General features: G+C 38.6%; 1 protein-coding gene across 2 annotated transcripts; it reads right to left on the reverse strand.

Moving 5' to 3' along the window:
* Positions 1-835: 835 nt before the first annotated feature.
* Positions 836-8,439, reverse strand: tmem254 (transmembrane protein 254). 2 transcript variants are annotated; one of them, XM_078273608.1, is made up of 5 exons: positions 8,296-8,378; positions 7,235-7,343; positions 5,389-5,492; positions 3,868-3,927; positions 836-1,691 (listed from the first exon to the last, which is right to left on the reverse strand). In XM_078273608.1, the coding sequence occupies exons 2-5, from the start codon at positions 7,271-7,273 to the stop codon at positions 1,571-1,573; spliced, it is 324 nt and encodes a 107-aa protein (XP_078129734.1). In that variant the 5' UTR covers positions 7,274-7,343; positions 8,296-8,378; the 3' UTR covers positions 836-1,570. The 2 variants fall into 2 exon arrangements, with proteins under 2 accessions (XP_078129734.1, XP_078129733.1); XM_078273607.1 differs by lacking the exon at positions 7,235-7,343 and having other exon boundaries at positions 8,296-8,439.
* Positions 8,440-12,055: the final 3,616 nt, after the last annotated feature.

A 12,055-nucleotide genomic window follows, 5' to 3' on the forward strand; every position in this document is an offset into this window, starting at 1 on the left:
GATGGATTGCTATGGAATCAGGTACACATTTATTCATGTTCATCATTCATGTTCCCCTCGGGGTGAATTGTAGTCACCTTGCTGATGCCTTAACTTTTAATCTGGTGCCACCAAACACCTGCAAAACTAATGACATAACAAACTGCCTCAGTTGTACTTTGTGTCCAGAGCTAATTTGCAAACGTTAGCGTACTAACATGCTAAGCTAAAATAGTGAACATTGAAAACATGATTTGTGCTAATCCTATTGTCTACTTTATTTCCTTATGATGCCCATATTTAATGCGGTCTTTTTTAAACTTTATCCTTGCACTGCTATAGTTTTTATATTACTATGTCTACATTAATCTCTTATATTGTCCATATTTAATGCTAGTCTCTAGACTTTATCCTTGTACTATTGGACTTATTTGCACTACCACCATGACACACCCTCTCATAGAGCACCTTACCATGCATACTGAATCACAGGGTCAGTCCCTGCAAGCGTCTCATGCTTATACATCCTTTAGTACATTCATGTGGATTTTTTATTTAGTATATTTTCTTTTATTGTCCATATTATTCATGTGGATTTGCCATTTTATCATCCTGTTTATGATGTATGTGTATGTTGTGTGTGGTGTCTTTAAGCTACTGGGACCTTGAATTTTCCCATGGGGATCAATAAAGTATCTTTGTATCTACATTATACCTGCTGAACATCAGCACGTTAGCATTCTGCTTTAGCTTTTACTTCTTTTTTTTTTTTTTTACACGTGTTTTGAGTGAATTCTTAAGTAAAATTCATTCAAATATAGGATTTTAAGGAGTAAAAATGATGCATCGGAACACATTTAATGCAGTTTGTAAGTCACTTTATTTTTGCAGCGTTAACATTAAGAACTTCCAGTCTGTAGTTTATAAAATTGAATTCAAAGCACTTCAGTATATGAAAGGCAAATGTGAATTTGAAAAGCATACAGCATCTCTCTTTATGTTTATCCTGGGGAACTTTTGGGGCTGACGGCAGCGTACCATCTGCAGCCAACCTGTCTTCATCACAGCAGCTGAGAAAATATCCATCCAACAGTCATCACCCAGGCTCAATGTAAACATCATCAGAGTACAAAATCATTTCATTTAAAAAGAGTCCCCTTGTATTGCACTAAATATTCAGCCCGAGGCAGATTCTGAGAACTCTGGTGCTTAAATAATTCATTAATCTTAATTATTAACGTATTAATGTGTTAATATCCTTATCAATAAAAATGTCTATGGTTTATGAATAGAAAGTCTATGGAATGAAATGGAAATGTATGTCCATTATAGGAAACAGAAAGTAGTGTTAACGAGGTAAGAAAAAAAAAAATAATGTGTGTCTATCAAAGATATGTCTTCCCCTCCAAACTTTAATGTTTAAAGAACTAGTAGAACAGAAAAGGCTCAGATGTCTTCCTCCACTCGCACCACACAGCGGGATTCCATATCAAAGACAAAGACAGTGGAAGAAGAAGAAGAGGCACAAAGGAAGCGATTGATTTTTCTGGATTCAGCTTATGCAGTGTTGTTGTTGTTGTTGTGCGCTTCGTCAGTGCTGTTTGGGACGCTCGGGGTCGTACTTGAGGAGCATGCCGAGGGAGGCGAAGCCAAACAGAAAGGTCTGGACGAACCACAGGCAGCGAGCAGCCGGGCTGGTGATGCCTTTGTTACTGCAGGGGCACAGGGAACAAACAATGAACTAAAGTCCAGCTGGAAGCGGTTTCATTGTGTCCAAATTCTAGCCGTGGTTGCTCTTCCCCAAGGCCCTTCATTTAGAATCATTTGCCACTAAAACCTTAAAAACCTCAAATATTGACAAATTGGTCAAGAAGTGGAGAAAACAAATAGCATTACAAAGAGTCTTATGGTAAGTTTTGGTTTATATTTCCTCTCAATGTGATAACAATACACAATAGAAAATTGGCCAAATGGCATTCAAAAACAGCTTATTTATTGTTATTGTACAAAATAATAATGTCCCTGAAGACAAAATGAAGCATGAAGTAAGAAAAGGCAGCTTTTGGATTTTTTTTATTTGTACCGACCCGGATTCCCACACCTTCTTAAACATCACATTCAAGGCCTTATCAATTACTTTCCAGGCCCATTTCCCTCAAATTTAAAAGCCCCAACGCGGCATAGTTTGAGACATGGACCATGGTTAATTACTGAGAATCTTCATAATGAGAATGAGCAGCAGGCTTTACAGAAGCTCACACACAATTAAAACGAGTGAGAGGCTGGAATGTGTGAACACTGTTACAGTGATGGCCGACTGTGTGGTCCCTTGCCTTCTCTAACACAGTACAGCAAAACAATACATAGCCTATTTACTAATACCTTAGGTAAAAAAATAAAAAAAAATCAATCATTCTTACACTAAATATATAAATTCAAGCACTTTCAATGACCCATGTCTATTTGTCCATTTTCTTTTTAAGGCCTTGATTCTTTCCCTCATATTCACAAACTTTCAGGGATTTCAAGGACCCGTGGGAACCATAACTGACATATAGCGCCCTATCTTGCACCCGGCGCGGCGCAAAGCCTGACGCAAGTGTCTTTGCTAGTTTAAGACCGTCCCGCGTCGTTTAAATAGCAAATGCACCTGTGCCCATGGTCTTACAGGGAGGTGTGTTCAGGTGCATTCTGGGCGTATTGCTATCTTGAGGCAGCCGGGAAGTGATCGCACCATTGACCAACAAAAACCTGGTCTAAAGTCAATAACGCAGCATTTCATTGTTATTTTAACAGCGCATTAGTAAAATGTGCCTAGGCTCGTGCACAGCGCGCGCACACTACGCTTGTTACACACACACACACACACACACAAATGCATAAGATTACACATAAAAAATCCGCCATCATTGTAGCAATGCGCCAAGGTCCAAACGAGCCTGGCTTTTAAAGGGAATGGTGATGACACTCTGATTGGTTTATTGCATGTTACGCCCAAAACACACCTATGAATTAATGAAGACACTAAGTACAACCCTTTTGAACCATGCGCCCGGCGCACGGACCCTTTTTTCCACCGTCGAACTAGCAAAAGTGGATTTGGTCACGTCCTAAACGCACCTGCTTCATGCGCTTTACGCCGTGCACTTAGATCGTTAAAAGAGGGCCCCTAGTTTGAGATGACTTTGGAGGCTTTTGGGGGATATGACAGGGGTTTCCCTGGCTCAGAATGGGTCTTTTTACTATGCACGGCAGTAAGCATGAAGGTCCGCGTGTAATGGCAATGAGTCTGTGTTACCTTATTTGACAGAAATCTATGCATTTTCCTGTTATTTCTGACAATTTGATAAACGCAAATGGATATTATGCTTGAGTAAATGAAACCCCAATTAACAAAACTGGTTTTTAAAAAATGATATTAATATTTAAATAAATCACCGGGAGAGTCTGGTACAGCCCGACTCTGGAGATAAAACAGATTAGCTCTCATATTCAAGTTTATGTTCTGCTTGTTCAACGGCTGTTTGGTAAATTGCTCTTAAACATATTTGGAGAGGATTTGAATTGCCATTTTCATTCTCAATACTTGTCATTTTGGTGCTGGTAATTTTCCTTTAGAGCTGACTAAAACCTCTTTGGGGGTCGCCAAAAATTCCTCCATGCAGGAAAAACCCTGTACGAATGTGAATAGTATATTTGTGTGTATTGTGGTGTATTGTATGAACCATTGATGTACTTGGGAGAAGCCAAAGACAAAAGTTCCACCGAGGTGGACAATAAAGTCAATCAAATCAAAATGAAACTTTTGAGGAGGCCCCATTTCAAAACAGAGATAAAAATGGGATAACGTCACCATCTAGTGGACAATCAGTTTCTCGTCATTCTTACCTGCACACCCTCAATGCAACAAGAGCCTCAAAAACATGGATAGCGAAGGCGGCCCACCACCTGTAACAGAAGGAAATGTCTAATACTTCTCTTTTCTCGATTAATAATTACAGCCTTTTTTTCTTTTCTAAAGTCAGTGTCTGAGAACTTAATTCATGTTTTTGTGTAGGTTTTGTTTTTTTCCTAATGCAAAGTTAACACCCAGCTGCCACTGCATCACTGAGTGCTGAATAAACAGATTAACCACTTCACAAATATCAAACCAGCAAACACTAAATGGTGCACTCAGGCTTTTAACGGCTGTCTTGTATGTCCCATGACTGAAACAACAACAAAACATGATCTTTTAAATGCTGTCTTAATACTCTGCCGCTGCTACAGCAGTCAGGGGACCTAAACGACTAATTAGCAGAGTGTTCTACCAGTGGAAGTGGTGGGAATGATCTGTAAATGGGGGGGGCACGAAGTTGATTAAACAGTTTATTTCAGCCCCATGAGGGTACTTTGCACATCATTTGATTGGCATTAATGCTTTCCTTTCATTCTAATGAGGCAAAATCTCAGCACATTTATTGGAGCATGTGAGAACTGTCAAAGCTGAAGGTGTCACTCAATTTCAGTGTATGTCCTATTTCCTCTAAAGCAGAGCTGAAGTTCTTTGCCCGAACCCGATGGGACCTGATGGGTTCGGTCTTAATTTCTATCATTTTGCACGGGCTCGGGCTGGGCTTGCGCTCCGGGTTGCGCGGTAAATGGGCGGTCGGTCAGGTGATGCGTTTCGTTTAGCGCGAGAATGGATCTGAGGAGGTGAAATGGAGGCTGGCCTCTGGAGGACTTATTTTATTTCTTTGTTCCAACTTCCAAGTGGCCTATAGGCTACGTTAGTCAAGAATAAATGATGTTAAAAAACAAATGACTCTTTCTTGACAAAAGGCAAAAGAGCTGTGTGCGTGCGCACATTTGAATAATGTCGGGCTGTTAACGGGTTCGGGCTTTTTTAAAAAAGCTGTCAATCAAAATGTACTTGTCGGGCCGAAATCTGTCGGGCTCGTGGCCTGTCGGGCCTAACTTTTAAGGCCCGATTACAGCTCTACTCTAAAGCTGCCTACATATAAGCAATTCGCTCTCTGCGCACCGCTAGGTAGGGCGCAGAGCAAAGCGCAGGGAGCAATGTGCAGCGCAGGTATTCGTTAATCAAGGGTGGCAAGGAAGCCATTTCCCGTTGCTTGGTAACGACACGCTGTATTCTCATTGGTTGCGCTCTCGAAAGGTCAGCGGCAACTAGGTCAAGGTTAAAACAATTTGAACTTGCAGCGCAAAGTGGCCAATCCGAGCGGTGCGCGACGCACAGGGGTGGCGCAGCGACTAGTTGGGCGCCACCGACCCTCCCCATAGGAAATAAATGGAACGGCCGGCGCAAAGCGGTTTTGTGTAGGTGGATGTGTAGGCGGCTTAAGGAAGTAATCAACAAGAATATTTCTCATGCTCGCAGGGACACAGTGTTCCCTTCAAATCACTTACCCCGTGTACATAATGCCAGCATAGTTATCCACAAGGTGTCTGCAGAAGCTGCCAAACAGACCAAAGTGCTCAAATGGGATTTGTTCTGGCGCAAACACGATGCACTGAAAAACACAGATGGAGTAGTTCCACATTATCCCATACAAACTACATATATGATGTATATGTTGAGAGTAATTGAAAAAAATCTGTCTTTTCAAAGCATACTGGTTCATTCCGTGTCGAATCAGATAGAAGTTTTTGTTTACAATTTAGATTTAGTTTAAACTTTATGTACATGCTGTTTGACACCAAAAAATAAAGTTCTGTAAATATATTTAGCGGATTTTTTTTGGAAGAGCATAGTTTGCCACTGGGAAATTTGTCAGTTTCGACCCCTCCTAATCGACAGATTAATTTTGCCATCTCAAAATGGACGCAAATTCCAACCTTGGCTTGCCATACTTTCCTTATATCGGATTCTGTTTATGTTAGATCCCCTGACATTTGGCACAACATCAGGCATACTGTATTTTAAGCCGGAAGTATGGAAACGTCCATTTGCATGTACTTTTGGGGACTGCCTCGGGCCCCAAAACCATCCATTTTCCCCTTTTTCCACCCATTTTCAATAGCCAGTAATGATAAATATATCTGCTTGTGCCTTTCAATCATTTGGATCTGTTCCAAACATGTCTGTACCACTACTAAGACATTAGGGTTAACAATAACAGAATTCCCAGTGGCAAAAAAACTCAGCAATCTAGTTATTAATAAAAAAAGATTATCTGATTTAAGACGGAATGACCCAACTTTAACTTATTTAATACTCTGACACATGACCTTTTCATAACTTCTTTAGCCCAAAAACACATTACTCAGAATTAAAGGGATCCTTAAACATGCCATTTAAGTCAAAAGGACTGTTTGTGTCGGTAAGGAGTGTACAATAATCTGGCATACAGCTAACCAAAAGAAGCATGAGTGGTTCTCCCTTTGAAAGTTGACTCTGTGGTCTCTCAGTGTTCTGGTCCATTTACTGGAAAGTCCAGCGCTGGTTGACACTAACTATCATGGGTTAGGCAGCGAGTTGTGTTTTTTAAGATATACAGTGACACTATTGAACTGTATAATATTAGGTTTCCTGTTTATAGAATGGCACCATGAATGGGTCTTTGCAGCAATAATTACTGTAACAGCTGTACACAAAGTGCAGCCGTGTGACACTGAAATTAAATTTGACACAGTTCTGGAGGGATATCAGTTCTGCACCATGTTAGTTATTTTGGTGTGTTGGTATAGCCTCTAGTTTTGTCTTAGGCTCTGATTGGGGCTCCATATCTTCTTTCTGTTACTGTCAGAATCAGGTTTGTCCCCACCTTTAGGCCTACAAAAAAAAATGTATATAAAAAAAATATGATTCAAAATAGTTAACCTGACAACACCTCTACATATAGAAATTACATTTTGAATAGGATTTAGGGAGAAATTACTTTTTTTACACTACATCCCATTTTTTGCCATTCAAACATTCGATCAGTTATTGATTTCAAAAGCAGTCACTTTTTCCTCAAGTTACACAATCATAATAATTTATCCCAATTACATCACTGAATATAACATTGTAATTGAGGATATTTTAAACTAAGTAAAAACAACTTTAATGCACCTTGTTTTTATACATTGTCTCCCATTATATGCATCTATTCGTGTATCATACCAAAAATGAGTTTTGTAGCCACACTTACTAGCTTTATTTTTGCCAAATTACGTCTATATCACAAAGAAAATAACAGAGCATACCAAATAAATATAGTACAAAAAAAAAAAAAAAACATGAGCAGAGTATGAAAACTTATAGACTCACTACAAATCCCAGTGAAATCGAAATGACATCATTATGCATTGTGGCATGCTGCTATTGTCCTCCTCTGTCCCCCTGTGACATGTCACGTATGTGTCCATATGGACTATGACTGGTGCATGGAAAACACAAAGGGATATTGTTGGAAGGGCCCCTCTGCCCAGAGGCTGCAGTTCAGTTGTGGTTTGGGTATCAGACACTCACCTAAAAACCGACCTAACCTACTTGTACATTTATCATTTTCTTACCACAGTAAAGTCCCTGTCTACATTACTGTGTACGTGGCAAGTGGTAGTAAATGTATGAACCTGTCCCCGCGATATGTGACCATTTGTATGGAAAGTTACATCGAAGTCCTTTTAAAAAGTTACATGTTGGTGCATGATAGCAAATTTCTGCCATGCACAGCGAACAACTCTTTTTACAATTTTCATTTTACTTATATTTTGTGTCTATTGGTCAATTCGGCAAATATATTGACCAAGAACTACTACTTAGCTGCCTACAACGAAACCCCAATATCTATTAACTAGCCGTTAGCTTTACTGTCCGAGAATAAGGGAGCATTGAACTAACGTTATCACATTTTGAATGGAGTTTGGCACGTACTGCTTGCTTTAAAAGGACAACCAACGGACGGTATCGGGGCAAACATCAGCTCGAGTTACCGTTAGCGGTTACATTGGACAGCTAACTTGTCCAACGGACTTTGGACAAAAGTTTGACCTGTGCTCTTACAGAGGACTGAATGAATCCCGATAAGATTAGCTACCTATCAATTACACATTGACTTGGCAATGACCTCGAAGGCTACTTTGCCAACATAACATCTTTACAAAATAGCAAGTGTTAATAAGCAGTATGAGAACAAATATTTTAAACAGAAATTACCCGGTGTTCAAGACAGTAACTTTAGTGTTGTTTTTTTTTTTATTTCCAGAAGAATACACGACCCGGAGGACATTTTACGCAACACAACACGGTGGCATTGTGAACAGAGAAATTATGTCAAACACTTAAATTCTGTTTTACTTAGGTTATTGCTGATAGCTTAATGAACTTACAGTGAAATATCCAACCCCCAGTGTCACGGAGACAATCCAAAAGAGGCTGGTTCTTCTAAAGTAATCGCATCCATCACTTTTGGCCATAGCTGCTGCTGCTGCTGTTCTGCGTTGGTCCCGCCGTCAAATACGACCGTGTGGTAACAGCGGCGAGAAGACAACTGACAGGAGGCAGGGCAGGGTGCTCGTATTTCTTTTCATGTGGTGGTCATAACATAAATGGAAACATATAATGAAATAAAAAAAATAACGTACCTTTTAATTTGAAGTTTTTAGGTATTCTCATTATGGAGTTTTCTTATTGCTATATACATTTAAAACGTATAGGCCACGTGTAAGAGATTAATAACAACATTTTACTGCAATGTTGCCCCCTCGTGGCTTCTTTGAGGATCGTTTACCATGTAACGTTATCTGCATTTGTACCACAGAATAGTTTGTAAAAGTGTCCTTTTGAGACGAGAACGAAAACTGATTAAAACATATAAGATATTCGAAAAGTTACTAATACTGTGACAGATCCGATATCTGGTAGAATATTAAATTAGTCATATTTTTTATTACCAGTACATTTTCAAAAATTGAATAGAGGTTTTAGTGAACATTCGGTAACACTTGAAGGTATCTACATAAGAGTGACATGACACTGTCATGAACACATGACACTGTCATGACACAGTCATGACACATGAACCCTAACCCTAATGACACTTACTAAAAGAAGCATTATGTCATAAACCTTTATGACTTGTTTATAATGTCTATGACACGTTCACATGACAGTGTCATGTCACTCTTATGTAGATACCTTTTAAGTGAAGTGTAGCCAAACATTCTTGTACTTTTTTTTGTCTTAGTAGCCTACTATATAATGCAGAATACTGGAAGCTAGTCTGTAGCCTACATATTACCACATGACAAACTATATCATACCTTAACATTTCTAATAACTATATCATTCTAATACACTATCTACTACTCACTATAGTATACTGTTATAGGCAGATAGTAGGCTACACAACAAATTCACTTTTCCATGTAAAAAATAATAGTCTTTTGCAGAAGGTCATTCTGTGGCAGTAGAAATACTAGCATCTGTATAAGCCTACTTCAATATACTTCGTTTTGTCACTTTTTCTCCAGGTGAACATACAGGAAATAATATGTAGTATTGCTGTAAGACAGTATATGCATAAGTAACAAACCCTTCTTCTAGACGTTGTCCTATTGCCCCTGAGGAGTTATAAACTGCATATGTTTTCTGCTGCTAGCTGAGGCTTTACAAAGTACAACACATTTATTTTTCTAATATTCAATCATGTTTTAATAATCCATCCTGCTACACAGAATCCAGCTATTATTAACTTTTATTACATCTACCAAATGTCATAGTGGCAAAATAATTGTTTCCTGAAATCTGTTTTAAAAAGACGTACCTTCCGTTCGGTTTTCCACAACTACCAAAGTAAAAAAGGTAGCAAATTACTATTTAACGTTTGTATTTTAAATGCATGTCCAACTTCATCCCCAAAAAACACCAAACACAAATTGAAAAGTGCAGCTTGATCCAACCACAGCACCAACTCCAAGCTGTTTTATGACAGCTTGGAATTTTTCCTCTTTGGAGGATTATGCTTTGCAATTTACAAGAAGAGATAAACTGATCACATGACTGTTTGCTTCTTTTTTAAACATAGCTCTTTATAGTGATTTTGCATTAGCTGAATAGCCTATGCTGAACCAGTGCTTAGTTATCTTTAATCATTCAATCATTGTATGTAAACCTGGATATAGCAAGTATTTAATCTGCTGAAATGGTTTATTGATAAGACTCTTTCCCATTTTATTATTTCATCAGAGAAATTAGATAATGAAATACATGTTTATTATAAGTATCCGGAATTCATTTTTAATCATTATTTCAAATGAGTGAGTTTGGCGGCTTCCACAGTGCTGCAAAGTGTTGTGTATAACGTCTGATAGGATTTGACACAGAGAGAGTTGGTGGGACGTTCAGGAGCCGTCTCCACACATGGAGACATTGATTTTGCAAATGGTGCAGATAAAGATGAAAAAAAAAGATGGTCTTAGCTGGTTTTGTTGTGTCAGATAACTCTGGTAGACTTCAAGCTGCATTGTTTTCTAATACACCTACAAATACTATAAATCTGTTCCTGCACTTTGCCCTTTGGTACTGTTTGACTTTAGATGTTAGGGTTTACACCTTCAATGCATTTGACATGCAGCTCAGAAATCATTCAATTCAAGCAACAGGAAACAGGAGGGACGTAGGGAGGGACATATATAGCAAGTTTGAAAATATATATATATATATATATATATATATATATATATATATATATATATATATATATATAAAACATGATATTTAATTTAGGTAATGACATTGTTTTCTAGCAGAATGTCAGAGCACAGAAGACAGACTCGACATTCAGCATCTGCATACAGCTCGGTCAAAGCCTGGACATGTAACAGTTTGATAATCTTGCCTCTCGCCTTGATGCATCGATTCAGTGTACTGAGGATGCTGCGTAATGGTCCAATTCATCACTGCATAATTACCCACCTTTGTTTATCCTTTTTGTGATAGCAATGCGCTGCTCTGCATATGAAAAGAAAACAGCAGCCGCTGATAGGCTTCTGCTCAGAGCGCTGTTTTGTATTATGCTAAGGCTGCTGAGTTAAATATTTCTTTAAGACTCTCGTTGTTTGATCAGTGTTCAACAGTTTGCTAAGCTGCCAGTGTTTGTGCTTAACACTAATCAGATGCCTCCCCAAAAGCCTAATTTAAATGAAAAGGCAGCCTTGAAACATTAAGCAAGATGTTTTATATTCCGAAAACAAACTGGAACCTAAAATGCTGTGTGAGAGTTACGATCGGGTATTAGGGCTACTGTTGGGAGAAAACTAATCTGAGATTTCGAGGGTTGCACTGTTATGAGATAAAGTTGTAATCTAATGAGAAACATCACAATATTACAACATAAAGTTGTAATTGAATAAGAAAACATCACAATATTACAACATAAAGTTGTAATTTTACAATAAAATGTCATATTATGAGGTGAATTCATAATTGTAATCAAAACAAAACATAATATTACAAGACAGTGTGGTTAATGTGTAATGAATGTGTAATATGGCAATATATGCATATGCATATGACATATATGACAAATCACTTGTTAACAACCACAAAACCCATTTATGAGTTTAATTTCCTTTATGACAACGTAAAAATAGTAGCAAAAAAAGAAAAAAATCGCAGATGTGAAAGTTACATAAACTAATGTCTCTCCTTGGGCCTTGCATTGTATGTGTACTATTTAATGTGCCACATATTTAGCAGCACAAACACAAACAATCACATGTATGTCATCTTTAGTGAAGTGGTATCAATGAGGCTAACAATCACACAAAGACTTTCTTTTGTCTCGCCCTAAATCATTCTGCAGCGTGTCATATCTGACCTTGCCGCCACTTTGTTAGGGATTAGGTGATAACGGCGGGTGGAAGGGCCAGAGTACTTCTGTTAACCAACTCCCCCCCCCCTCCTTACCCCAACACTCTTCTGGCTCTACCATGGCCTTTTGGGGTCTCAGGTGATCAATATAAAAGGTACCCTGACACATGCAGGAGACACTGTCAGAGTCTCTCAGTGAAGGCACACACTGTCATACTGAACTCTGTCAGATCACAAGTCCATTAGAAATCCATTTGTTTCCAGAGCTTCATTCAT

The sequence above is a fragment of the Sander vitreus genome, chromosome 17 (genome assembly GCF_031162955.1).
Source record: "Sander vitreus isolate 19-12246 chromosome 17, sanVit1, whole genome shotgun sequence".
Classification (NCBI taxonomy): domain Eukaryota; kingdom Metazoa; phylum Chordata; class Actinopteri; order Perciformes; family Percidae; genus Sander; species Sander vitreus.

Excerpts from the sequence above, each read along its gene's own strand:
- tmem254 (XM_078273607.1), bottom strand. The coding sequence starts at position 8,382 with ATGGCCAAAAGTGATGGATGCGATTACTTTAGAAGAACCAGCCTCTTT. Across the intron at positions 5,493-8,295 it reads TGGGGGTTGGATATTTCACT|TGCATCGTGTTTGCGCCAGA; the intron begins GTAAGTTCATTA and ends TGTGTTTTTCAG. Across the intron at positions 3,928-5,388 it reads GCTGGCATTATGTACACGGG|GTGGTGGGCCGCCTTCGCTA; the intron begins GTAAGTGATTTG and ends CTTCTGTTACAG.